The sequence below is a fragment of the Halichondria panicea genome, chromosome 9 (assembly GCF_963675165.1).
Source record: "Halichondria panicea chromosome 9, odHalPani1.1, whole genome shotgun sequence".
In the NCBI taxonomy this organism is placed as follows: domain Eukaryota; kingdom Metazoa; phylum Porifera; class Demospongiae; order Suberitida; family Halichondriidae; genus Halichondria; species Halichondria panicea.
Window position 1 is genome coordinate 7,028,237 of NC_087385.1, and position 25,998 is coordinate 7,054,234.

The window sequence follows — 25,998 nt, forward strand, 5'->3', positions numbered from 1 at the left end:
GTAAAATTGATCTCATTATCATTGAAATTTAAACCACCAATGGTACACAACTGCATACATGTATCATGTGTAGGTAACTGAGATCTAGCTAGGCATTGAGATTCCAAATGTCCACATCATTGTACCAAACGCCCGCCACCTCTTTCCAGATGGTCACATACCTGCAGAATGTAGACAATGCATTAACAGTGTTCACTGTGGATGAGTGACTTCCTTACTTTCCCTCCTCTATGACTGAACCATCTTTACCATGAAAAGAAAATGTTCCCCTTTCATAAAGCGTCTCTCCAGTCGGTCCTACCTCTTCTGTCTTCAGAGCAAGACTTCCAAGACCACTTTCCATGCCTTGCTTGAAGAATGCAGTGGTAGCTGAAGATTGACAGTTGAGAGTTAAACATGTTGGTACCATTGTTCTAACTATTACCTTCCCTGCCATGTATGACGCCTTTCTTGGGAGGCATAGTCCTGCAGTTCTCAGTGTAAACATTGCCCATGGCTACAGGATCACTGGCGGTGAAAGCTTGGATTTTCTTTTGGTTACCGACATTGACTATTTCCAATGGAGTGAGAGACATGGTGACTGACTGAGCTGTGAGTATGATATTAAACTAGGCATTGAACAAGGGCTTTTGTACCCTGTGTCTGTGCAGCAAGTAAAGATGGCCGGTGGGAGATTCCTCTGGGCTCTCCATGGCTTCGTTTTGACTAGACTACTCAACAATCAAACAGGAGATTGTGGCAGTGAAGGATGTCCTGCTTTCCTGCACACTGAATGCAGAGGGGCTAGCTACAGCCAGTATCTTTTGACACGCGGATGTCCTACCTCACAGCACTGTGTGAACACTTTGCGGCCTGACCGCGAAAGGCAATATCGCCAAGAGTTCATGAACTCTTGATATCACAAATATAATAATCACCAGATCCACCCCCTTTTTTGGCTATTGCTTTTGTTTTATCAAACAAAAGTTAAATATGGCTGTTTGGCAAGACAAGATAGAGGGAGCAAATGCAACCTGGATGAAGAATTATGCTGAGGGAAACTCTGCAGGTGTTGGGGACATGTACACAGAGGACTGTAGAGTGATGCCACCCGGAGCAGATGTGGTCGTTGGAAGAAAGGGTATGCAACTAGTTGATCAGCTAACACACTCACTGCCCCACCTCCCCTCCTCACAGGGACCAGTGAAGTATTTGCAGGAGCCATGAAGGCCGGAGTCAAAAGCATTCTCCTCAAGTCTGATGAGGTAGGCCCATTGGATGCCAACGACAATACTGCGTTTGAGCGAGGACATTACATCTTTTACAAGGAAGATGGCTCTGTTGCAGACCAAGGAAAGTAAGTCTATACAACAACTATATAAATAGTCATATTGAGAACTGTTGTTTGTTTAGGTATGTGGTCGTGTGGAAGAAGCAAGCCAATGGTGCTGTTCTTATGGATGTTGACATTTGGAACAGTAATAACTCAACCTAAACAATGACTAAACGATTACATTGGTATACACAGCTAGATGCTTTAGCTAATGTGCTCAGTGAGTAATTTTGTCCATTGTGTGTTAGAGTTCTTGACTATTTCTGCTGGTAGTAATTCTCGTTTGTCTCTTGTGTTGATGAGAGCAGGTAGAGAGGACACCAGCATCTTGGCCACACGATAGTGGCCACCTTGTGCAGCCTGTAGTAGCAAGTACAGTACAAGCATGTTAGTGTAAGAGTTGAATCACCTTGTGGAGAGCATTGCGACCATCACTGTCCTTTAGTTTAGGATCTGCCTTGTTCTGTAACAAAGTTTCTACCAGAGAGAGGTGTCCACAATAAGCTGCTCTGTGTAATGGAGTCACTCCTCCAGGGGTCTGGCTGTTGACGTCAGCTCCTGACAAGAGTAGACACTCACACACTTCACGGTGACCACAACGACTAGCGTAATGCTGCAAGGAGGTCACACACACACAACCAGTAAGGGTATGGCAGACCTAGTACCTCACCAATGCAGTGTAGCCAGCAGAGTCAAGGACAGTGGGAGACACTCCACTAGACAACAACCCTCTCAGTCGAACAATGTCCCCATCCAAGGCAGCCGACCAAATTCCACGCTCAAACTCTAACTCCTGCATATTAGGTAAAAAGATAATATAATATGGCGCTACTAAGTTAGACCAGACCTGTAAGGATTGCTCCACCCCAGACGATTGAAGAGCACAAGCGCATGAGTGTCCATCACTAGCTTGTTCCATCAGGCCAGGCTTGCCATAATTGCATTTCCAAGTGGGCGTGGTGACTAGTCACCACTATTAGAGTAGTAGCCTCGAGACCAGGCCGATTAAAATACATGTACGAATTTTAATCGGCCTGGATTCGAGGCTACACTATAGTAGATCTACATGAAGAAGCAAGAAGACAACAATGGGGACTCCGTTGGTGGCTCTGGCTTGGCCCGCGCTTGCCTCTCCCTATATCTATCAGTCCTCTTATGAAGGTAATATTATTGACGGTATGATGGGGATTGTGTGTGTGTACACCCACTCCCGGTCCCCCATCAGCTAACACACGCACAGCTCTCTTTTGTAATTCATTCATGCAGTTCACATACAATTAAATGAGCCACTATGGACTCTGACGTCTGGTCCAAAGGTCATTTCCATGGAAATAATGGGACTGTGCGTTCAACTGGAATCCATTCTACTGCAGACCAACGTATATTTCTACTCCCCTATTGTCTTGAACCCCTCAACATGCTTTGTACTGTATGTAGGAGAGAGAGGTGATGGGCGGAGGAAAGAGGGTGTGGTTTGAACAAGGTAGCAGCCATCAGAGTAACGTTCTCCTTGGGCACATTAGAGACACCCTCGACAAGGCTGGGGAAACAAGAGCTCTGGAGGTCAGTACTTGTTAGTCTTGTCAGCAGTAGATACTGTTCACACTCCTTATAGAGCTACCTAAGAGAGTCTGGAATAGGGTACCTGTTTCCTCGCATGGAGCTCTATCTGCAAGAGCCTGAACAAGAACTGGCATCTGTTGACAGTCCCATCATGGACAGTGAGTGTTGTTATGTGCTATTTCCATGTGTGTTAGTTGGCTTCCAGGCTATTGGTCTCATCTGAGCAGTTTACACAATGTGTCCACACTGGCCACACTTATTCAGACAGACTTGACATCATCACCCTCTCACAAGTACATTGCCCACACTGCCGCCCTCCTCTATGTAAGCCGCCCTCTATATAATCCCCACCCGGTGTATACAGTGACCATGTGTAGCAAGCGTTGAGTTGTCTGCCCCAGACAATGACACACTTCAAAAAAGAGATAGAAAATAAGTTCTCAGATCTAAAGTCTGCCTGTTCCCCGGGACCAACAGGACACCCTCCAAGATTACCTCCCCACCTACACTCATGGTGAGACCCCCCACAGTGTGTATACCCCCCACAGTCACATGCTGGTATGTGTTACAGGTTCTTGGACTACAATGTTAGACTGAAGGCCTGGACTTGCAATCCTGTGTCTCACAATTCCCCACAAATGGCTCAAGTACTGGACATTACACAATGAAACCATCAATACTATTTTTTTGTGATTTATTTTGTGCGGTAATTATTATGTAATCATAATTATCAGCACGTTCCCTAACTTATTATTATAACACAATCAATTTTGACACGAGAAACAACAAACAGTGGTAGAACAATGCAGGCAGTGAGTGAATAGATGCATGGACTGATGAATGCGTGATTGTATGGGATAGCAGATATAGTGTACACCATGATTATGAGTGTACGTATTATATGTCACACAAATGAACAGATCTTCTCATGAAATTCTTTTAGTCTTAGAGTGAGGTGGCTGAATCTTGGTCTGTCAGTGGGTGTGAGGGCCCAACACCAACCCATGAGCACAAACCTGCATACACAGGGACAGTCAGTCAACACACACACGCACGCACGCACGCACGCACGCACGCACGCACGCACGCACGCACGCACACACACACACGCACACACACACACGCACACACACACACGCACACACGGTTGTTGGGGGGGGGGGGGCTTACAAGTCATCAGGGCAGTTCTTGGGTTGTGAGAGCCTCTGTCCTGCAGTCAAAAGGGCCACCATCTCCTCAGCTGTGTTCTCAGAATAAGGAATCTTCCCAAGAGTCATGATCTCCCACAGAACCACACCAAAAGACCACTGGGGGGGGGGGGGGGGGGGGGATATGGAGCTGAATGCATCAATCAGATTTGACATAAAGTTACAAGCTCTGAACAATACATGTAGCTATCAAAACAGATGAATTTCGCGCAAGGCTAATAATAATAATAATAATAATTATAAGCCTTCGCTTTTGGTGAATTTTGACTAATCATAAAACTGGTATCTAAGCACACCATTGGAAAGGTAATTCTGAGAGCTATTGAATACATCAATTAGACCAGTAATTGGACTATCTGAATACAAATTAATTACGGCCTATCAGAGTTGGCTACCATGGACTTTGCTTTTGTTACACAATTAGGCACTTACCACATCTGAATAGTGCGAGTAGTTTCTGTCAGTGAGCACCTCAGCTGCCATCCACTTGACGGGACACATCTCCCCATCAGGCATCTGAGAGTACTCCTCTGGATAAAGGTCCCAACTCAGCCCATGATCTCCAATACGCACATGGAGGTTCTGGTGAATACTGGGAGAGGGTCCAACACACCATCACTACTCACATCAACACTACTGGTAGGGCACTTACTAGATATTCCTGGCTGCCAGGTCCCTATGAGTGAGGCCCTTCTTTGTCAGGTGGTACATTCCTCTAGATATCTGTGCAGCTACCATGACCAGGTTCTGAGTGCTTAGAGCCTGTTGGTTGGGTGATAGATATTACGAAACAGACAGGCATGATTACAAAACACAATTATAGCCCATGTGATTATTAAGATATAGGAGGTGGCACTTACCAAGGCTCCTTTTTGAGAGCCTCCTGGAGTAGTCTTGTTGTCACGTGTGCGCAACAGCACTGTCTTGAGTGTTCCTAGAGCAGTTTTAGGAAAGAGTAGCATTGGTTGCTCAGAATCAGAAGCATGACAGGCCAGTAGTGGGAGGAGATGACGATGAGGGACATGGCGCAGTGCAGCACCACCCTCCAATAATGAGCGCACCACTATCTCAGGTGTATTGTCTGTAGGGGACACTATTACACGTGCACACAATATACTTATCAATACCTTTAACAGTCTTGATAATGACAGGAGTCACCCCTTCAACGTCATCCTCTGCATTGCTAAGGTAACCATCATAAATGACTCCAAAGACACCTGTAGTGTTGGAGTGTGGGACACCACCATGGAGGGAATGAGAGAGTGTGGAGGGAGAGAGTGTGGGAGGGAGAGAGTGTGGAGGGAGAGAGTGTGGAGGGAGAGAGTGTGGAGGGAATGAGAGAGTGTGGAGGGAGAGAGTGTGGGAGGGAGAGAGTGTGGAGGGAATGAGAGAGTGTGGAGGGAGAGAGTGTGGAGGGAATGAGAGTGTGTGGAGGGAGAGTGTGTGGAAGGAATGAGAGAGTGTGGAGGGAGAGAGTGTGGAGGGAGAGAGTGTGGAGGGAGACTAGGACACCACCCACCTTCAGTGAGAACCACTCCTATAGAGATTCTCTTGCGATGTACAAATAGATCTCTGAATGAGTGGAGATTGCGCAGACTGTTATTGAGTGCAGGGGGCACACTGATGGATGAGTGGGAGTGACGGGGACTAGACTTGAGGTCTGATACAGGCATATCTGTAGTGAGACCCCCCCCAGTCATGTATGATCTAACCCCAACAGTGAAGGACTTGCTGGCAGATACACTACTCATATTGATGACGTCTGTGAGAGATAGGCCTGTAGGGCTGTGTGGAAAGTGTGTGTGAGGTGTGAGGTGTGTGTGAGGTGTGACTTACTCCTCCTCAAGATCTGATCTCCTCTGAGCCACTAATGTGCGACACATGATACAATGGTACAATACAACCACTAGAATCACCACAGCAATGAGACCTCCCACACAGCCAATGACAATATAGAATGGTAAGTTAGAGTCAGAATTGCCTCCATTAGTGAGACAAGAGTCTGAGCAGTCACAATTCTTGGTCCCCTTGAGAACTATTCTCTGATTAGGTTCTGCGTCAATCTCAAAGAACAGCTGAAACTGAGCACTTCCATTAACAGCTGGGGACACACAGGGAAAGCTCAGGTTGAACCCTGCAACAGTGGAGAGAGTGACACACACATGCACAGTGACTGAGAATGAACCACTTACCTCGGTCATAATAAAAGTAACTTTCGCTGGTAATGCCGTGATAAGTGACCTCCTTGAAAACACCCTCATTGCTAGAGCTGCTACTGAAGGTATAGTAGACACGTGATGCCTCAGAGCCTACACTCTCATCACTAGCTGTCCATTGACTCTGTAGGTAGCTGTCTACTGCTAGTTGAGGTAACTCAAGAGGACTCTCACGGAAACTGTTGTTTGAGATGAGGAATAACGGTCCTACAGAGAGCACACACATGTACAGTACACACACACACACCATACAGCACACACACCTACAGTACACACACACACACCATGCAGCACACACACCTACAGTACACACACACACCATACAGCACACACACCTACAGTACACACACACACCATACAGCACACACACCTACAGTACACACACACACCATACAGCACACACACCTACAGTACACACACACACCATACAGCACACACACCTACAGTACACACACACACTATACAGCACACACACCTACAGTACACACACACACACCATGCAGCACACACACCTACAGTACACACACACACCATACAGCACACACACCTACAGTACACACACACACACACCATGCAGCACACACATGTACAGTACACACACACACACACATGTACAGTACACACACACACACACACACACACACACCATACACCACACACAGGTGGTAGTACACAGGTGTTGATCAGTCACTAATTAACTGCATGGCGACCACACAGCTCTTAACCGACCACAACCACACACTATGTGGGAACACTCAACAACTCTTTGGCACCCGCTAACTATGTACGTAGGACCCCAAGTAATTATGTCAATAGCTGTACACAAAGTGGTTGCGTTATTTGAGTGAATATAGAACACTTCACAGAAACAGCCCAGGCCAGGGGGCACTCTCACCAAGGCCAAGGCCTAGGGGGTGGTGGCCCACACTCACTCACCAGGGGAGAGGCCCAGTCGCAGTGTCTCCTCCACAGGAATAGACCAGCTTATGATGACTTCACAGCCAACAAGCGCACACACACAGCAAATACATAAGACATGTCCAAGACTCCACATATTGGCCTTTCGAGTGCCTTTATTTATTACAGAAACAGGACAGAGCTCCCACTAGATGTACACAGCTTCAAGCGTACGTACGTCGCTAGTATAGTACAGTTAACTTGGCTTTAAAGTGTTTGATGGTTTTTTCAATGTTTCATTGCTTATCTTTTTATTTTAACGAATTACTTACGGCTTTGTTCTTGGCCTCGAATGTTCCATTTTCTAATTATCTGCGAGTAATGTTTGCGATTTTACTCTCATTCTGCTCTCGAAATAGCGATATTCTGCTGACAATACAATTTGCAATGATAGTGAACTAACTACACAATAATATATAAATTCCATCATGATTAAAACAATCTAGGCAAGTGTGACTAATTCCCAGCAGAGTCTAGTACACGCTGTAGACAAGTGATGACTCTAATAGGATCTCTGACGTCAATAATGTCCCCTGCAGAGCACAGCTATGTGGGGGGGGAATGATAACTATGTGGGGGGTAGTAATCACTGCCTATAATTACCTCCTCTTCTGGAACTTTAAGCTTTTTACATGCATCAATGAAAGCAGAGATGTTGATGGTCTGCTTGATACGCGATATTTTCTGCAAGACACACAACATAACATAGTGTATAATTATATAGTGTATAATTATATAGGAGACCGTATAGCGGGTTATTTTCGTATGGTGGATATTTTTCGTATTGTAGAGCATCGTATGAAAATCAAATGATTCTACTGCTTGTTGGTATAGATATAAACAAGAGTTTATGATAGAGAGAGAGTATCGAACGTAGGCATACTGTGTATCAGATGTATGCGGAGAGTAACGTGACTTCCTGTATCTGTCACAAGCTTGGAATTTGCACACTGACCAATCCAAGCGTGGGTGATGTAATCTATCAACCCATCCAAGTGTGGGTGATGTAATCTACTTTCTTGATAGATTACATCACCCACACTGGATTGGTCAGTGTGCAAATTCCAAGCTTGTGACAGATACAGGAAGTCACGTTACTCTCCGCATACATCTGATGCACAGTATGCCTACGTTCGATACTCTCTCTCTATCATAAACTCTTGATATAAACTACTCCATATCCTATTGCATCCTGGCCTACAGGTAGATTAATAGAAAGAGGGCTTTTGGCGTTAATTATTATCTATTGCACAAGTATTTAGAAAAATATATTTAATTAGGCAGTTCATGCAAAAATTGAAAATTACCCGCTAATACGGTATTATAGATATAGAGCTGGGAGCTTACTTGACCAACAGGAGGTGTGTTGATGGTGGTGATAGTACCAGGATGTAACTTATTGACCAGCTCACAGAGGAGTACTCCATCTGACACCCACTCACCCACATCATCAGCCAGCTCCACACCTAACACACCCTCCACAGCCTGTATCACACACACACAGGGTTAGTGCACACACCCACAGGGTATAAATTAAGGTCACCTTTTTGACGTGTTGATTCTTCTCCAAGACAAGATTCATTTGTAGCTGCTGACGGCGAATGGTGTAGTTGGTATCACTCTCTTTGAGAAACTTGAATACATCTTTCTCTTTCTTCTTCCGTGGAGAAGTTGCCATTGTCCAATCAGCTTCCACTACTAGCTCTGTGGGGGGCGGCACTATGGGGGGTGCCTCTGCCGGGGGGAGACGACGTTTCTTAACTGTTGGGGATCCCTCAAGCTCTTGAATGACCATGCTAATGACAGGGGCTGCGTCATGTGGAGCTTTCTGTACAGAGTACCTGGTTAACCACACAGTGTACATAGTGTTACCTTAGTGGGTGTGGTTGGTCCACTGTCAATAATGGGCGGAGTCTCATTGGTTGGAGTGATGCTGCCTTCACGATCGCTCTCAGGGCCTGAGTTACACAACAATCAAATAAAGCTCTTATAAACATCCACACCCTGAAGCCATCTAATTCCTCCTCCCACACAAGCACTTGACATGTACTGCCCTCCCCCACTGTGTACACACTGCAATATATATACCACGCATTAGCCTAACCCTAACCACAACACCACTAGTACACATGTTCACTTGACACTACAACGCATGGTATATATATGTACAGCATGACTCATAGTCTATATAGGGCGGTTGATTGCTAAGCTACTAGGAATGTTAGTGTCAGACAGTAGACTCGTGTGATGGGAGCTTACGATGACCTCCTGCTCCTGAACTATGACCTTGTCCACCACCAGAGGTCACCTCTAGACCACCCTACACACACAACACATGACACACATTTGAAGTTGTAGTCTCACAATTACCAGTTTACTAGCTCTCTTGGGAGACTCTGCAGCCAGAGACTGTGGGCGGTGCGCCTGTGTGAGGTGTGTGGGTGGTGTATGAGGTGTGGGTGGACCGAAACACATACCGGTGAATTACGGCGAGCTTTCTCCTCATCACTGACATTGGCAGACCTGTATAATCAAGCCACACAATGACACCCACACCCACAGTGGCAGTGGGGTGCCTACCTGGCCCTTTCTGCTGGAGGGGTGGCACTGTATTTGTTGGGCAGGACAGCCTTTGCATTGCGTGTGTGGGAGTTCCATGATCCACTGCGAGGCTGCGTTTCCCCCGGCAACATACGACCTTTAACCCCATCTTCCAGAGGAGCCTCATTCTTGCGTTTAGGTAAAGTATTAGAACCTCCCGCAACTAACACTTCCTCCTTGATTCCTGACACAGGTGGTGAAGCTGATCGCTGAACCTTGCTCTTGTTTTTCTCTTGATGCTTATAGAGTCTTTGTGAAGCTTCTCTGTACTCATCTCTGCTCTGGTCCAAGAGTGGGCTCTGTGGGGACTATCACTCACACACACACACACACATACTTACTAGGACTCACTGGAGGTTTGTCTTCTGTCATGAACTGAGCCACACTCCAGTGCATATTGCCCCCAGTGGGCGTACCTTCCCCCTACACACACACACACACACACACCATCACATTACACACACACACACACACCATCACATTACACACACACACACACACACACACCATCACATTACACACACACACACACACACACACCATCACATTACACACACACACACACCATCACATTACACACACACACACACACACTAATTTAAAAGGGCTTACGTCTCCAAAGGTCTTGTTGACCAGTGTTGTGAAGTCATCTAACAAACCCACTTGTCCCCTACAAACACACACATGGTTAGGGTAGTGTTGTAAGTACACACACAATGAGCACACATGGTTAGGGTAGTGTTGTAAGTACACACACAATGAGCACACACGGTTAGGGTAGTGTTGTAAGTACACACACAATGAGCACACACGGTTAGGGTAGTGTTGTAAGTACACACACAATGAGCACACACGGTTAGGGTAGTGTTGTAAGTACACACACAATGAGCACACACGGTTAGGGTAGTGTTGTAAGTACACACACAATGAGCACACACGGTTAGGGTAGTGTTGTAAGTACACACACAATGAGCACACACGGTTAGGGTAGTGTTGTAAGTACACACACAATGAGCACACACGGTTAGGGTAGTGTTGTAAGTACACACCCATTTTTGACAGGTGTGCTCTCAGAGACTGGTCTTGTGGAGAGTGGGCGTTGTTTGGTCCTGCGTCTATTCATACTAGAGTCTCGTGATGAGGCGAGACTGGAATCACTGCCTCGCTTGTCCAACTCCTCCAAATACTTGAACATGTGTACCAATCCACGCAGACACAGCTGTAGTGGTGTGTGTGTGTGTGTTTGTGGGAGGGCTTACTTATAAGGGGGCGTGTGTGTGAGGACTTACTTGTGAGGGGGGAGACTCGAGAGGATTGTCCATTACCCGCAAAGCCTGAATACTGGTAAGATTCCGGAGACTGGGAGGCAATCGAGTGATCTGATTGGAAGACACATCCAAGAATTGTAACTCAGTCAGCTGATAGAGATCTGTATACACCACATAAGATACGGGGTCAGAGTTCATGGCTAATATACCCTCTGGAAGATCCTTGAGCTCGTTCCTATGCAGGTCACAATACTGAAGAGCAGAGAGCTCTGCAAAGGATGGAGGCAGCTCCTGGAGACTGTTGCAGCTCAAGTTCTGAGGAGGAGAATGGTAGGTAATAGGGTGTGTGTGTGTGTGTGTGTGCGGGACTAACCAAGTACCTTATGAGAGTTGAGTGTGTGCGGGACTAACCAAATATTGGAGGTGTGTCAGCTTCCCAAACTCTACAGGGATGGACAACAGGCGATTGTTGCTCAGATTCAGAGATTTAAGTCTCATTCGACAGATTTCCACTGGAACCGTCTGAATAAAGTTACGGCTGTGTGTGTGTGTCAGAGGTGTGTGTCGGAGGGGCTGTGTATGTGTGTGTGTGTGTGTCCTCACCTAAGGTCCACTGTTCGCAGCTCTGGGAGAGTAGACATCTCAGCTGGAATGTAGCGAAGGTTATTATGATGACATGTGATCTTCACCAAGCTCTTGAAAGATACCACTTCTTTTGGTAAGCGATCAAACCTGTTCTTTGAGAAATCTATAGTGTGTGTGTGTGTGTGTGTGTGTGTTGGCCCATATACACAGTGAGAGCTTACCGGCCTCAACAATCTCCAGGTAGTCCACGAGGTCTTGAGCTACCACAGGGAAGGTTCGCAGGTTCCGCCCTGTTAAAGTAAGCACTCCAGTGTCGTCTGCATCCTCAAATTCTTTGTCAATGGGTCTCTGATGCTGGTGTACGTGTGCCATAGCTCGAGCTCAGCTAGCTAGCTAGCTATAGCTTTTTATTGTGATGAGAGTCACGTGCACACAGACCAGCCCCACCCACTACTTTAGCCACAAAAATTGTTCTACTCCAACGTCAAACATTTAAAGGCGTGGCTTCCCGTAAGCAGTCATTCCCCAAACATTTTTATGTTCAAGGAGAAATATAAGTGCCTAGAAAATTTCGCGCTATACGTGAGGTCAACACCCACTCAGTCTCTAAAGATGGGTGGGGCTGCTCCTGCACACAGGATGCCCTCTTGGTCCTTCAGAATCATGAGACTTAGCTTGGCTGCCTATGGCTGCCTACCTCGTGGTACACAAATGAATATAGTTAGTTGTCACGCATGTCATTAGAGCTAGAGCACATGTCATTTGCAGCCATGAGACAAAGAGAGAGAAAGACGAGGTGTACCCTGCCGGGGCGACTCGCCCCTGTCGACTGTCTCCTTGTACCTTTTGGTGAGCGCTATAGCTATTGGATATTTTTTTAGCAAGGTAGTAGTTGGATATTAATAGTGACAGCCTTGTGTTAAAGTAGCTCTGTGTATACTGTCCTTATATTGTTCTCTCATGTCTTACTCACAGATAACTACTCAACGCTGCACAGCACAGGATTCAGCATTCAATCACTCTTATAATTTTATTGTCATTTCATCTTTTATGGGGGACGCCCCACTCTTAATTTTTATCACTGCTGACGTACGTATATATAAGAGCACTACAAGATACGACAGGAAAGTAAGTGATGTAGTGTAGTGTACTATCTTCTGGTATTCAGCCCCTTTAATGAGCACAGCCATTAGTTAGTTACATCACTATACAATTATCTGCTGTATTTCATATTGTAATGATTCATTGGGTACTGAATGTGTGTATGGATGGTGCTATGATTCTTAGCCTTCCAGGCCGCAACATAGAATGCTGGCTTTCTGATCGAGGAGGATTATTGGCCGGGGATGGAGTGGATCTACCTCTGAGAGACAAAGGGCCAGTTACTGTATCATGTATGAATATTCTGTTGCTTGTACATTTCGTAGCATTATCAGTAATTGACTCTAGAGTAGCATCTTGAGCTTCATCACTCAATCTGCAGGCGATTTTCTGACAGGAAAGGCTACTCTAAACAGAGGGAGTCGGCCACACAAGGTATAGTCTAATAATTATTGTACAGTACTAGATGATCTTCTCTGTTTTGGGTCAGATGCAATTGCCTTGAATCACTAGCCAGTTTAAAACATTTCTTCTACTCTTGGCTTAAGAAATTGTATTTTATTATTGTACCAGCATTAGGTAGTTAACTCCACTTATGCATTGACCTCTACTACCGTGTAGCGGGAAATTTCGTTATTTGAGCACTCGAGAAATGTTGTATAGTTGTTCACATTTCAATGCCAGGAAACCATAGCTTTGCATGTGAAATACTGGTGCGTGGGAGTGTCTTCCATTTATATTACATGAAGTGTGAAGTGTGTTGTAAGTTTGTACAGAGAGGACTCCCATGGTGGCAATGATCTGATGATGGCTCCACTGCTCTGATGGACCAATGCAGGAGAAGTTATTCTGTATAATTATTACACTAAATTAATGTATGCCACTGTTTGGATCGGTTTCTGTTCTGCTCAGCTTCTTCCTCCAACTTGCTTACGCAGGCTAAGCTTATTCTTAATTAGTTCATTCTTAGTTCATTCTATAGTCTAGTATTATTGTCGGTTTGGTTGTTTTATGTTTTTCACCTGGTCATACGGAATCACTTCATTAATTTTTATACAGTGCAGACCACACCTCTATCCACACATTGTACCTGCACATCCTGTATATATGGGGCCACACCCCCACTCACTGTACTGATATGTGGTCACACCCCCATACATGGTAACCCTCTTGACCACACCCCCACCCATGCATTGTGTCGTACATGCTGTGTTTTTGTGTACAGTACACACATCATCCGTGTCTTTGTCCCCACACCTAGTCGGAGGGACAGCAAGTTCTACTAAGAGCCAGCATCACCAACTAACCAACACACTACAAGACCTACCTACTACCAGCTAGGACAGCACACCACCCGGGACAGACTCTACTATACCATGTAATACGCCTTTGTATTACGATCATGATACAATTTGCTGCCCTCCCTCGCCCATGGATTGAATAATTATGGACGAGACTGACACACAATAATAGACACCAAAGGGCCAGTTACTGTATCATGTACGAATATTCTGTTGCTTGTACATTTCGTAACATTATCAGTAATTGACTGTAGAGTAGCTCCCCTTTCTTCATCACTCAATGCAGGCAGTGTATGTGATTTTCTGACAGGAAAGGCTACTCTAAACAGAGGGAGTCGGCCACACAAGGTATAGTCTAATAATTATTGTACGGTACTTAGGGTCAGATGCAATTGCCTTCAATCACTAGCCAGTTTAAAACATTTCTTCTACTCTTGGCTTAAGAAGTTGTATTTTATTATTGTACCAGTATTAGGTAGTTAACTCCACTTATGCATTGACCTCTACTACTGTGTAGCGGGAAAGTTCATTATTTGAGCCCTCGAGAAATGCTGTATAGTTGTTCTCATTTCAATGCCAGGAAACCATAGCTTTGCATGGTGCGTGGGAGTGTCTTCTATTTTTATTACATGAAGTGTGAAGTGTGTTGTAAGTTTGTACAGACCCATGGTCTGATGATGGCTCCACTGCTCTGATGGACCAATGCAGGAGAAGTTATTCTGTATGATTATTACACTAAATTAATGTATGCCACTGTTTGGATCGGTTTCTGTTCTGCTCAGCTTCTTCCTCCAACTTGCTTACGCAGGCTAAGCTTATTCTTAATTAGTTCATTCTTAGTTCATTCTATAGTCTAGTATTATTGTCGGTTTGGTTGTTTTATGTTTTTCACCTGGTCATACGGAATCACTTCATTATTATCAGTGCAGACCACACCTCTATCCACACATTGTACCTGCACATCCTGTATATATGGGGCCACACCCCCACTCACTGTACTGATATGTGGTCACACCCTCATACATGGTAACCCTCTTGACCACACCCCCACCCATGCATTGTGTCGTACATGCTGTGTTTTTGTGTACAGTACACACATCATCCGTGTCTTTATCCCCACACCTAGTCGGAGGGAGCAGCAAGTTCTACTAAGAGCCAGCATCACCAACTAACCAACACACTACAAGACCTACCTACTACCAGCTAGGACAGCACACCACCCGGGACTTAATACGCCTTTGTATTACGATCATGATACAATTTGCTGCCCTCCCTCACCCATGGATTGAATGATTATGGACACTCGCAGGACAACTAAGAGACTGACACACAATAATAGACACCAAAGGTCCAGTTACTGTATCATGTACGAATATTCTGTTGCTTGTACATTTCGCAACATTATCAGTAATTGACTGTAGAGTAGCATCTTGAGCTCCCCTTTCTTCATCACTCAATCTGCAGGCAGTGTATGTTATTTTCTGACAGGAAAGGCTACTCTAAACAGAGGGAGTCGGCCACACAAGGTATAGTCTAATAATTATTGTACGGTACTCTCTGTTTTGGGTCAGATGCAATTGACTAGCCAGTTTAAAACATTTCTTCTACTCTTGGCTTAAGAAGTTGTATTTTATTATTGTACCAGCATTAGGTAGTTAACTCCACTTATGCATTGACCTCTACTACTGTGTAGCGTAAAAGTTCGTTATTTGAGCCCTCGAGAAATGTTGTATAGTTGTTCATATTTCAATGCCAGGAAACCATAGCTTTGCATGGTGCGTGGGAGTTTCTTCCATTTATATTACATGAAGTGTGTTGTAAGTTTGTATAGAGAGGACTCCCATGGTGGCAATGATCTGATGATGGCTCCACTGCTCTGATGGACCAATGCAGGAGAAGTTATTCTGTATAATTATTACACTAAATTAATGTATGCCACTGTTTGGATCGGTTTCTGTTCTGCTCAGCTTCTTCCTTCAACTTGCTTACGCAGGCTAAGCTTATTCTTAATTAGTTCATTCTTAGTTCATTCTATAGTCTAGTATTATTGTCGGTTTGGTTGTTTTATGTTTTTCACCTGGTCATATGGAATCACTTCATTATTATCAGTGCAGACCACACCTCTATCCACACATTGTACCTGCACATCCTGTGTATATGGGGCCACACCCCCACTCACTGTACTGATATGTGGTCACACCCCCATACATGGTAACCCTCTTGACCACACCTCCACCCATGCATTGTGTCGTACATGCTGTGTTTTTGTGTACAGTACACACATCATCCGTGTCTTTATCCCCACACCTAGTCGGAGGGAGCAGCAAGTTCTACTAAGAGCCAGCATCACCAACTAACCAACACTACAAGACCTACCTACTACCAGCTAGGACAGCACACCACCCGGGACAGACTCTACTATACCATGTAATACGCCTTTTTATTACGATCATGATACAATTTGCTGCCCTCCCTTGCCCATGGATTGAATAATTATGGACACTCGCAGGACAACTAAGAGACTGACACACAATAATAGACACCTAACTGCATTTTTGCCATTAATATAATAAAAATAATTTTGCCATTAATTAATCATTAATTATAGTGGAATCATGCATGCCTGCATGATAGTAGTCTCATGAATGAGTCGTCCTTTGTCCCACATGCATGCCTGCATATGATATAGTAGTCTCATGAATGAGTCGCCCTTTGTCCCAAAGAATAGCCCCGCCCACTTACTATGAGTGCTGCGCTTTAAATATGCTTGTAGCTGTGTACGTGTATGGCAGCATGATGGCTACTCTATCCCTCTCTCTGCAACGGAGGGAGTACCACCATACAATGGACCAACCAACCACTCCATCATCCTGCCACTTGAACAGGAGGAGAGAGTGCTACCTATTCCAGTGGGTAAGTTACTGTGTGTTAATATTATTATTAAATAGCTTTGAGCTTGTGTGCATGGATTATCTTTGTATCTAGGTTAGTACTGATTAGAGCGTTGTACAGTTGGGATCATGCCTCAGGGTGATGTAGAGCCTGTGCTAGACCCTGCCTTAGGGACTAGCTGTGACTCTGTTGACCTGTTGTATGATCAGCAAGTCGAGCGTCTTGAGCGATCCAAACCTTTGGGAAAACTTGACAGTATAGCCTCTGTTCGATTTCTAGATTCCTTGTTTTTGGGATTCTGCCATCGCGTTGCGGTATCGGTAGCCCTGAAGGCATGGGATTTAGAAATCGGAACAGAGCAATACTGCCCAGTGGGGGCGCAATGATACTTAATGGTGATTGGACAGGAATGAGGCAGAATAGCTACGTTGTCATGACCCGATCGTACCGAGCATGCCACATGTCCTGGCACAGGTTCTATGTTGTTCTGAGACATGATACCTAACTGTTTACTGTTTACCTTGTTCTGTACTCTCTAGGGGTGTACAGTAATTAGGGTGGTACAACCACCAAGGCGAGTGTATGCTGTGTGGTGTATGGGTGACTATTCTATCCCTCTCTCTCTCTTCATGTGCAACGGAGGGAGTACCACCATAGAATGGACCAACCAACCACTCCATCATCCTGCCACTTGAACAGGAGGAGACCTCCTACCTATTCCAGTGGGTAAGTTACTGTGTGTTAATTATAAAATAACTTTGAGCTTGTGTGCATGGCAGGTGGCCCATTATCTTTGTATCTAGGTTAGTACTGATTAGAGCTTTGTACAGTTGGGATCATGCCTCAGAGTGATGTAGAGCCTGTGCTAGGCCCTGCCTTAGGGACTAGCTGTGACCCTGTTGACCTGTTGTATGATCAGCAAGTCGAGCGTCTTGAGCGATCCTTACCTTTGGGAAAACTTGACAGTATAGCCTCTGTTCGATTTCTAGATTCCTTGCTTTTGGGATCCTGCCATCGCGTTGCGGTATCGGTAGCCCTGAAGGCATAGGATTTAGAAATCGGAACAGAGCAATACTGCCCAGTGGGGGCGCAATGACACTTACTGGTGATTGGACAGGAATGATGCAGAATAGCTACGTTGTCATGACCCGATCGTACCGAGCATGCCACATGTCCTGGCACAGATTCTATGTTGTTCTGAGACATGATACCTAACTGTTCACTGTTTACCTTGTTCTGTACTCTCTAGGGGTGTACAGTAATTAGGGTGTATGCTGTGCTTATGCTTGTAGCTGTGTGGTGTATGGGTGACTATTCTATCCCTCTCTCTCTCTCTCTTCATGTGCAACGGAGGGAGTACCACCATAGAATGGACCAACCAACCACTCCTGCCACTTGAACAGGAGGAGACCTCCATTGAGTGCTACCTATTCCAGTGGGTAAGTTACTGTGTGTTAATTATAAAATAACTTTGAGCTTGTGTGCATGGCAGGTGGCTTTGTATCTAGGTTAGTACTGATTAGAGCCTGCCTCAGGGTGATGTAGAGCCTGTGCTAGGCCCTGCCTTAGGGACTAGCTGTGATCCTGTTGACCTGTTGTATGATCAGCAAGTCGAGCGTCTTGAGCGATCCTTACCTTTGGGAAAACTTGACAGTATAGCCTCTGTTCGATTTCTAGATTTCTTGCTTTTGGGATCCTGCCATCGCGTTGCAGTATCGGTAGCCCTGAAGGCATGGGATTTAGAAATCGGAACAGAGCAATACTGCCCAGTGGGGGTGCAATGACACTTACTGGTGATTGGACAGGAATGATACAGGATAGCTACGTTGTCATGACCCGATCGTACCGAGCATGCCACATGTCCTGGCACAGGTTCTATGTTGTTCTGAGACATGATACCTAACTGTTCACTGTTTACCTTGTTCTGTACTCTCTAGGGGTGTACAGTGATTAGGGTGGTACGAGTGCTTATGCTTGTAGCTGTGTGGTGTATGGGTGACTATTCTATCCCTCTCTCTCTCTTCATGTGCAACGGAGGTAGTACCACCATAGAATGGACCAACCAACCACTCCATCATCCTGCCACTTGAACAGGAGGAGACCTCCTACCTATTCCAGTGGGTAAGTTACTGTGTGTTAATTATAAAATAATGGCAGGTGGCCCATTATCTTTGTATCTATGTTAGTACTGATTAGAGCTTTGTACAGTTGGGATCATGCCTCAGGGTGATGTAGAGCCTGTGCTAGGCCCTGCCTTAGGGACTAGCTGTGACCCTGTTGACCTGTTGTATGATCAGCAAGTCGAGCGTCTTGAGCGATCCTTACCTTTGGGAAAACTTGACAGTATAGCCTCTGTTCGATTTCTAGATTCCTTGCTTTTGGGATCCTGCCATCGCGTTGCGGTATCGGTAGCCCTGAAGGCAGGGGATTTAGAAATCGGAACAGAGCAATACTGCCCAGTGGGGGCGCAATGACACTTACTGGTGATTGGACAGGAATGAAGCAGATTAGCTACGTTGTCATGACCCGATCGTACCGAGCATGCCACATGTCCTGGCACAGGTTTTATATTGTTCTGAGACATGATACCTAACTGTTTACTGTTTACCTTGTTCTGTACTCTCTAGGGGTGTACAGTAATTAGGGTGGTACGAGTGTATGCTGTGCTTATGCTTGTAGCTGTGTGGTGTATGGGTGACTATTCTATCCCTCTCTCTCTCTCTTCATGTGCAACGGAGGGAGTACCACCATAGAATGGACCAACCAACCACTCCATCATCCTGCCACTTGAACAGGAGGAGACCTCCATTGAGTGCTACCTATTCCAGTGGGTAAGGTTAATTATAAAATAACTTTGAGCTTGTGTGCATGGCAGGTGGCCCATTATCTTTGTATCTAGGTTAGTACTGATTAGAGCTTTGTACAGTTGGGATCATGCCTCAGGGTGATGTAGAGCCTATGCTAGGCCCTGCCTTAGGGACTAGCTGTGACCCTGTTGACCTGTTGTATGATCAGCAAGTCGAGCGTCTTGAGCGATCCTTACCTTTGGGAAAACTTGACAGTATAGCCTCTGTTTGATTTCTAGATTCCTTGCTTTTGGGATCCTGCCATCGCGTTGCGGTATCGGTAGCCCTGAAGGCAGGGGATTTAGAAATCGGAACAGAGCAATACTGCCCAGTGGGGGCGCAATGACACTTACTGGTGATTGGACAGGAATGAGGCAGAATAGCTACGTTGTCATGACCCGATCGTACCGAGCATGCCACATGTCCTGGCACAGGTTCTATATTGTTCTGAGACATGATACCTAACTGTTTACTGTTTACCTTGTTCTGTACTCTCTAGGGGTGTACAGTAATTAGGGTGGTACAACCAAGGCGAGTGTATGCTGTGCTTATGCTTGTAGCTGTGTGGTGTATGGGTGACTATTCTATCCCTCTCTCTCTCTTCATGTGCAACGGAGGGAGTACCACCATACAATGGATCAACCAACCACTCCATCATCTGAACAGGAGGAAACCTCCATTGAGTGCTACCTATTCCAGTGGGTAAGTTACTGTGTGTTAATTATAAAATAGCTTTGAGCTTGTGTGCATGGCAGGTGGCCCATTATCTTTGTATCTAGGTTAGTACTGATTAGAGCTTTGTACAGTTGGGATCATGCCTCAGGGTGATGTAGAGCCTGTGCTAGGCCCTGCCTTAGGGACTAGCTGTGACCCTGGGATTTATAAATCGGAACAGAGGGCGCAATGACACTTACTGGTAATTGGACAGCAGAATAGCTACATGATCGTACCGAGCATGCCACATGTCCTTCTATGTTGTTCTGAGACATGATACCTTACTGTTCACTGTTTACCTTGTTCTGTACTCTCTAGGGGTGTACAGTAATTAGGGTGGAACAACCAAAGCGAGTGTATGCTAATTCATTATGAACTTGTGCCGCAATTTCAATGATTTATACAGCAATTTAGCACATTAATCTTTATTAGTCATCTGAATGTGTTGACAGTTATGAACCTTTAAACTCTTGTAATATGGAATGTATTGTACTACCAAATAAGGTAATGCTGGAGAAACCTTGCCAAGACTCTGTAATATGGAATGTGATGTACTACCTTGTAAGGTAATGCTGGAGAAACCTTAGTGAGAACAATTTTAGTTTAACTAGCAACCCAGCAGTCTAGCTCATTATTCAGCCTCTTCTACCTCTGCTCTACCTCAAGTTCTCTTCTACCTTCTCTATACTCTACTGAGGAACCCAGCAGCCTCTATGTCCATCAGATCTCCTCTACCTAACCCAGTACTGCTCCAAGCTATAAGGTTTGTAGAGCTTTGTGTTAGCTAGCACTGGCTTTGTGTTAGCTTAATTGCCTGATCGAAGTAGCTTGTGTCAGGTCAGTGTCTAAGTGTTGGTATAGCTGCCTACCAGCTTCAATCCTACCAATGTCAGCTTCCCAATGTCAGCTTCAAGCCTCCTACAGCTGAGCGCTGGCTTTAGCTTGTAGCTTGTGTGTATGTAAGCCGCCTGCTATGGCAGCTTTTTATTTTTTGTCGCGGCCTGAAATCGAGACTGGTAGTAATTAGCCTCGATTCTTCTCCTGGCGCGTGTATTAAGTTCAAAAACAGCTCAACACTTTTTTTTAGGTAAATAAAATTCTTAAGTTAAATCAGTATTTTTTTTCTTACAGACAAGAGCATCAGAATATTAAGAGACATCAAAGACGCCAAGTATCAAGAAACACCAAGTATCAAGAGGAGACTCCAGGCCAAACGTTAGTCGTAAATAGTGTGATTATGTTTTTGCTCATTCGAGACAATTAAAAAAGAAGGAGGTAAAACATATCATGCTGTACATACAATTAAGATGACTAGCATCATTATAGTGTGCAATAATTTATTTGCTGGTTTTGCCTGCTATCTAAAAAAATTAGGCAAGCCCGTGTTTAAATAGTGTGCAATATTTCATTTGCTGGTTTAGCCAGCTTCTGACGGGGAGCCTTGCACGCCCTAATCTAAAAAAAATTAGGCAAAAAGGGAGAGCAAATAGTGTGCAATATTTCATTTGCTGGTTTAGCCAGCTTCTGACGGGGAGCCTTGCACGCCCTAATCTAAAAAAATTAGGCAAAAAGGGAGAGCCCGTATTTAAATAGTGTGCAATATTTCATTTGCTGGTTTAGCCAGCTTCTGACGGGGAGCCTTGCACGCCCTAATCTAAAAAAATTAGGCAAAAAGGGAGAGCCCGTATTTAAATAGTGTGCAATATTTCATTTGCTGGTTTAGCCAGCTTCTGACGGGGAGCCTTGCACGCCCTAATCTAAAAAAATTAGGCAAAAAGGGAGAGCCCGTATTTAAATAGTGTGCAATATTTCATTTGCTGGTTTAGCCAGCTTCTGACGGGGAGCCTTGCACGCCCTAATCTAAAAAAATTAGGCAAAAAGGGAGAGCCCGTATTTAAATAGTGTGCAATATTTCATTTGCTGGTTTAGCCAGCTTCTGACGGGGAGCCTTGCACGCCCTAATCTAAAAAAATTAGGCAAAAAGGGAGAGCCCGTATTTAAATAGTGTGCAATCTCAGGTATATTAAGGACTGGGACCTTCAATTATTGCTGAATCAGCTAAAATGCAGACACGCCCACGATTTTTAATATGTTTTGTGTGTAAAAATTTTGTGCAGCTACTTATCTTTTTTAGTTCTAAAAACGGTGTTCTAAACCTTCCTTTTAGCTCTTAATTCTTAGTGTAGTAGGTAGTTCAAAGGCTTAAGCAGACATATCCGCTGGGAGAGAGCATCATGTTCTATTTAGAGTAAGTTATTAGCCTATAAAAATAAAAATGTCACTTATTGTCAGCTGTAAGACTAAGTTTTGTGCAAAATATCACCTTTGGCCAAAGAAGTGGCTCTCTCCCAGCAGATATGTCTGCTTAAGCCTTTGAACTACCTACTACACTAAGAATTAAGAGCTAAAAGGAAGGTTTAGAACACCGTTTTTAGAACTAAAAAAGATCAGTAGCTGCACAAAATTTTTACACACAAAACATATTAAAAATCGTGGGCGTGGCTGCGTTTTAGCTGATTCAGCAATAATTGAAGGTCCCAGTCCTTAATATACCTGAGATATTTCATTTGCTGGTTTAGCCAGCTTCTGACGGGGAGCCTTACACGCCCTAATCTAAAAAAATTAGGCAAAAAGGGAGAGCCCGTATTTAAATAGTGTGCAATATTTCATTTGCTGGTTTAGCCAGCTTCTGACGGGAGCCTTGCACGCCCTAATCTAAAAAAATTAGGCAAAAAGGGAGAGCCCGTATTTAAATAGTGTGCAATATTTCATTTGCTGGTTTAGCCAGCTTCTGACAGGGAGCCTAACAATAAATTAGTGGTTTTGCTTAGTGCATTGTTTGTTTTAGTGAAGAAAAAAGTGCAGTAAAACATGAAAAGAAAAGAAAAAAGTGGTTTTGCTTATAAGCTTAAGTAGTGCTTGATGATGAAAAGACAAAAGTAGGTTAGCTTTATTAGTGCATTATTTGCTGGTTTAAGTGAAAAAAAAGTTGTTTTGTTAATAGTGGTTTGCTGAAAAAAAAAGTGAAGTCAGTCAAAGTTGTTTTGCAATTATGAAAACAAGTGCAGAAGGTAGTTTAGCTTATTAAAAGTTTGTATTTTAAGTAAAGTAAAAGTAGTACCTCAGTGCAGTAGAGGAAGCCAAAGGAAGCCAAAGTAGATATGCTATGGAATTTAGAAACCATAAGTACTGAAATATTGCCATCATCTGCTATAAAAGAGAGTGAGCAAAAAGGGAGGAGGGTGGGCGTGGCTGAGGGTGGGAAAGTTGGCTAGAGTGTGCGGTAAAGTACTTGAGCTAGAGTTGTGGTTAAGTACTCTAACAACAGCTAGAGTTGTGGTTAAGTACTCTAACAACAGCTAGAGTTGTGGTTAAGTACTCTAACAACAGCTAGAGTTGTGGTTAAGTACTCTAACAACAGCTAGAGTTGTGGTTAAGTACTCTAACAACAGCTAGAGTTGTGGTTAAGTACTCTAACAACAGCTAGAGTTGTGGTTAAGTACTCTAACAACAGCTAGAGTTGTGGTTAAGTACTCTAACAACAGCTAGAGTTGTGGTTAAGTACTCTAACAACAGCTAGAGTTGTGGTTAAGTACTCTAACAACAGCTAGAGTTGTGGTTAAGTACTCTAACAACAGCTAGAGTTGTGGTTAAGTACTCTAACAACAGCTAGAGTTGTGGTTAAGTACTCTAACAACAGCTAGAGTTGTGGTTAAGTACTCTAACAACAGCTAGAGTTGTGGTTAAGTACTCTAACAACAGCTAGAGTTGTGGTTAAGTACTCTAACAACAGCTAGAGTTGTGGTTAAGTACTCTAACAACAGCTAGAGTTGTGGTTAAGTACTCTAACAACAGCTAGAGTTGTGGTTAAGTACTCTAACAACAGCTAGAGTTGTGGTTAAGTACTCTAACAACAGCTAGAGTTGTGGTTAAGTACTCTAACAACAGCTAGAGTTGTGGTTAAGTACTCTAACAACAGCTAGAGTTGTGGTTAAGTACTGGGTTAGGGTTAGGGTTAGGGTTAGGGTTAGGGTTAGGGTTAGGGTTAGGGTTAGGGTTAGGGTTAGGGTTAGGGTTAGGGTTAGGGTTAGGGTTAGGGTTAGGGTTAGGGTTAGGGTTAGGGTTAGGGTTAGGGTTAGGGTTAGGGTTAGGGTTAGGGTTAGGGTTAGGGTTAGGGTTAGGGTTAGGGTTAGGGTTAGGGTTAGGGTTAGGGTTAGGGTTAGGGTTAGGGTTAGGGTTAGGGTTAGGGTTAGGGTTAGGGTTAGGGTTAGGGTTAGGGTTAGGGTTAGGGTTAGGGTTAGGGTTAGGGTTAGGGTTAGGGTTAGGGTTAGGGTTAGGGTTAGGGTTAGGGTTAGGGTTAGGGTTAGGGTTAGGGTTAGGGTTAGGGTTAGGGTTAGGGTTAGGGTTAGGGTTAGGGTTAGGGTTAGGGTTAGGGTTAGGGTTAGGGTTAGGGTTAGGGTTAGGGTTAGGGTTAGGGTTAGGGTTAGGGTTAGGGTTAGGGTTAGGGTTAGGGTTAGGGTTAGGGTTAGGGTTAGGGTTAGGGTTAGGGTTAGGGTTAGGGTTAGGGTTAGGGTTAGGGTTAGGGTTAGGGTTAGGGTTAGGGTTAGGGTTAGGGTTAGGGTTAGGGTTAGGGTTAGGGTTAGGGTTAGGGTTAGGGTTAGGGTTAGGGTTAGGGTTAGGGTTAGGGTTAGGGTTAGGGTTAGGGTTAGGGTTAGGGTTAGGGTTAGGGTTAGGGTTAGGGTTAGGGTTAGGGTTAGGGTTAGGGTTAGGGTTAGGGTTAGGGTTAGGGTTAGGGTTAGGGTTAGGGTTAGGGTTAGGGTTAGGGTTAGGGTTAGGGTTAGGGTTAGGGTTAGGGTTAGGGTTAGGGTTAGGGTTAGGGTTAGGGTTAGGGTTAGGGTTAGGGTTAGGGTTAGGGTTAGGGTTAGGGTTAGGGTTAGGGTTAGGGTTAGGGTTAGGGTTAGGGTTAGGGTTAGGGTTAGGGTTAGGGTTAGGGTTAGGGTTAGGGTTAGGGTTAGGGTTAGGGTTAGGGTTAGGGTTAGGGTTAGGGTTAGGGTTAGGGTTAGGGTTAGGGTTAGGGTTAGGGTTAGGGTTAGGGTTAGGGTTAGGGTTAGGGTTAGGGTTAGGGTTAGGGTTAGGGTTAGGGTTAGGGTTAGGGTTAGGGTTAGGGTTAGGGTTAGGGTTAGGGTTAGGGTTAGGGTTAGGGTTAGGGTTAGGGTTAGGGTTAGGGTTAGGGTTAGGGTTAGGGTTAGGGTTAGGGTTAGGGTTAGGGTTAGGGTTAGGGTTAGGGTTAGGGTTAGGGTTAGGGTTAGGGTTAGGGTTAGGGTTAGGGTTAGGGTTAGGGTTAGGGTTAGGGTTAGGGTTAGGGTTAGGGTTAGGGTTAGGGTTAGGTTAGGGTTAGGGTTAGGGTTAGGGTTAGGGTTAGGGTTAGGGTTAG

General features: G+C 44.7%; 6 protein-coding genes and 2 long non-coding RNA genes across 19 annotated transcripts; 4 read left to right on the plus strand and 4 right to left on the minus strand.

The window, feature by feature from the left end:
- Position 1: 1 nt before the first annotated feature.
- LOC135342001 (uncharacterized) lies at positions 2 to 842 on the minus strand. The gene is made up of 3 exons (XM_064538694.1): positions 425 to 842; positions 219 to 369; positions 2 to 161 (listed from the first exon to the last, which is right to left on the minus strand). The coding sequence occupies exons 1-3, from the start codon at positions 573 to 575 to the stop codon at positions 89 to 91; spliced, it is 375 nt and encodes a 124-aa protein (XP_064394764.1). The 5' UTR covers positions 576 to 842; the 3' UTR covers positions 2 to 88.
- Positions 843 to 904: 62 nt separating this feature from the next.
- LOC135342000 (uncharacterized) lies at positions 905 to 1,605 on the plus strand. Its single transcript, XM_064538693.1, has 3 exons — positions 905 to 1,120; positions 1,177 to 1,336; positions 1,393 to 1,605. Exons 1-3 carry the CDS (start codon positions 973 to 975, stop codon positions 1,472 to 1,474), a joined length of 390 nt encoding a protein of 129 aa, XP_064394763.1. The 5' UTR covers positions 905 to 972; the 3' UTR covers positions 1,475 to 1,605.
- On the minus strand, positions 1,449 to 2,287 carry LOC135341988 (ankyrin repeat domain-containing protein 39-like). Its single transcript, XM_064538681.1, has 4 exons — positions 2,160 to 2,287; positions 1,983 to 2,105; positions 1,722 to 1,925; positions 1,449 to 1,672 (listed from the first exon to the last, which is right to left on the minus strand). The coding sequence occupies exons 1-4, from the start codon at positions 2,229 to 2,231 to the stop codon at positions 1,517 to 1,519; spliced, it is 555 nt and encodes a 184-aa protein (XP_064394751.1). The 5' UTR covers positions 2,232 to 2,287; the 3' UTR covers positions 1,449 to 1,516.
- A 29-nt stretch (positions 2,288 to 2,316) lies between these two features.
- On the plus strand, positions 2,317 to 3,621 carry LOC135341973 (uncharacterized). Its single transcript, XM_064538666.1, has 7 exons — positions 2,317 to 2,473; positions 2,579 to 2,691; positions 2,750 to 2,875; positions 2,928 to 3,033; positions 3,081 to 3,199; positions 3,253 to 3,389; positions 3,447 to 3,621. Exons 1-7 carry the CDS (start codon positions 2,401 to 2,403, stop codon positions 3,541 to 3,543), a joined length of 771 nt encoding a protein of 256 aa, XP_064394736.1. The 5' UTR covers positions 2,317 to 2,400; the 3' UTR covers positions 3,544 to 3,621.
- A 22-nt stretch (positions 3,622 to 3,643) lies between these two features.
- LOC135341896 (tyrosine-protein kinase RYK-like) lies at positions 3,644 to 7,492 on the minus strand. Its single transcript, XM_064538579.1, has 10 exons — positions 7,236 to 7,492; positions 6,276 to 6,506; positions 5,920 to 6,217; positions 5,603 to 5,868; positions 5,211 to 5,300; positions 4,944 to 5,164; positions 4,736 to 4,845; positions 4,516 to 4,675; positions 4,046 to 4,182; positions 3,644 to 3,891 (listed from the first exon to the last, which is right to left on the minus strand). Exons 1-10 carry the CDS (start codon positions 7,351 to 7,353, stop codon positions 3,780 to 3,782), a joined length of 1,743 nt encoding a protein of 580 aa, XP_064394649.1. The 5' UTR covers positions 7,354 to 7,492; the 3' UTR covers positions 3,644 to 3,779.
- A 106-nt stretch (positions 7,493 to 7,598) lies between these two features.
- Positions 7,599 to 12,149, minus strand: LOC135341885 (leucine-rich repeat and calponin homology domain-containing protein 2-like). 2 transcript variants are annotated; one of them, XM_064538568.1, is made up of 17 exons: positions 11,932 to 12,148; positions 11,729 to 11,873; positions 11,537 to 11,663; positions 11,335 to 11,440; positions 11,147 to 11,286; positions 10,907 to 11,076; positions 10,470 to 10,527; positions 10,209 to 10,280; positions 9,837 to 10,156; positions 9,734 to 9,779; positions 9,627 to 9,680; positions 9,516 to 9,576; positions 9,129 to 9,214; positions 8,800 to 9,084; positions 8,604 to 8,741; positions 7,860 to 7,940; positions 7,599 to 7,802 (listed from the first exon to the last, which is right to left on the minus strand). In XM_064538568.1, exons 1-17 carry the CDS (start codon positions 12,080 to 12,082, stop codon positions 7,713 to 7,715), a joined length of 2,130 nt encoding a protein of 709 aa, XP_064394638.1. In that variant the 5' UTR covers positions 12,083 to 12,148; the 3' UTR covers positions 7,599 to 7,712. The 2 variants fall into 2 exon arrangements, with proteins under 2 accessions (XP_064394638.1, XP_064394637.1); XM_064538567.1 differs by having other exon boundaries at positions 11,147 to 11,440; positions 11,932 to 12,149.
- A 127-nt stretch (positions 12,150 to 12,276) lies between these two features.
- On the plus strand, positions 12,277 to 16,703 carry LOC135342007 (uncharacterized). 11 transcript variants are annotated; one of them, XR_010396716.1, is made up of 6 exons: positions 12,277 to 12,559; positions 12,686 to 12,838; positions 12,998 to 13,104; positions 13,194 to 13,662; positions 14,073 to 15,460; positions 15,577 to 16,703. It is a non-coding gene; the product is annotated as an uncharacterized LOC135342007 (long non-coding RNA). The 11 variants fall into 11 exon arrangements; XR_010396717.1 differs by having other exon boundaries at positions 12,287 to 12,559; positions 13,194 to 13,246; XR_010396718.1 differs by having other exon boundaries at positions 12,288 to 12,559; positions 12,998 to 13,087; positions 13,194 to 13,246.
- Positions 16,704 to 20,260: 3,557 nt separating this feature from the next.
- LOC135342075 (uncharacterized) lies at positions 20,261 to 21,727 on the plus strand. Its single transcript, XR_010396747.1, has 2 exons — positions 20,261 to 20,552; positions 21,696 to 21,727. It is a non-coding gene; the product is annotated as an uncharacterized LOC135342075 (long non-coding RNA).
- Positions 21,728 to 25,998: the final 4,271 nt, after the last annotated feature.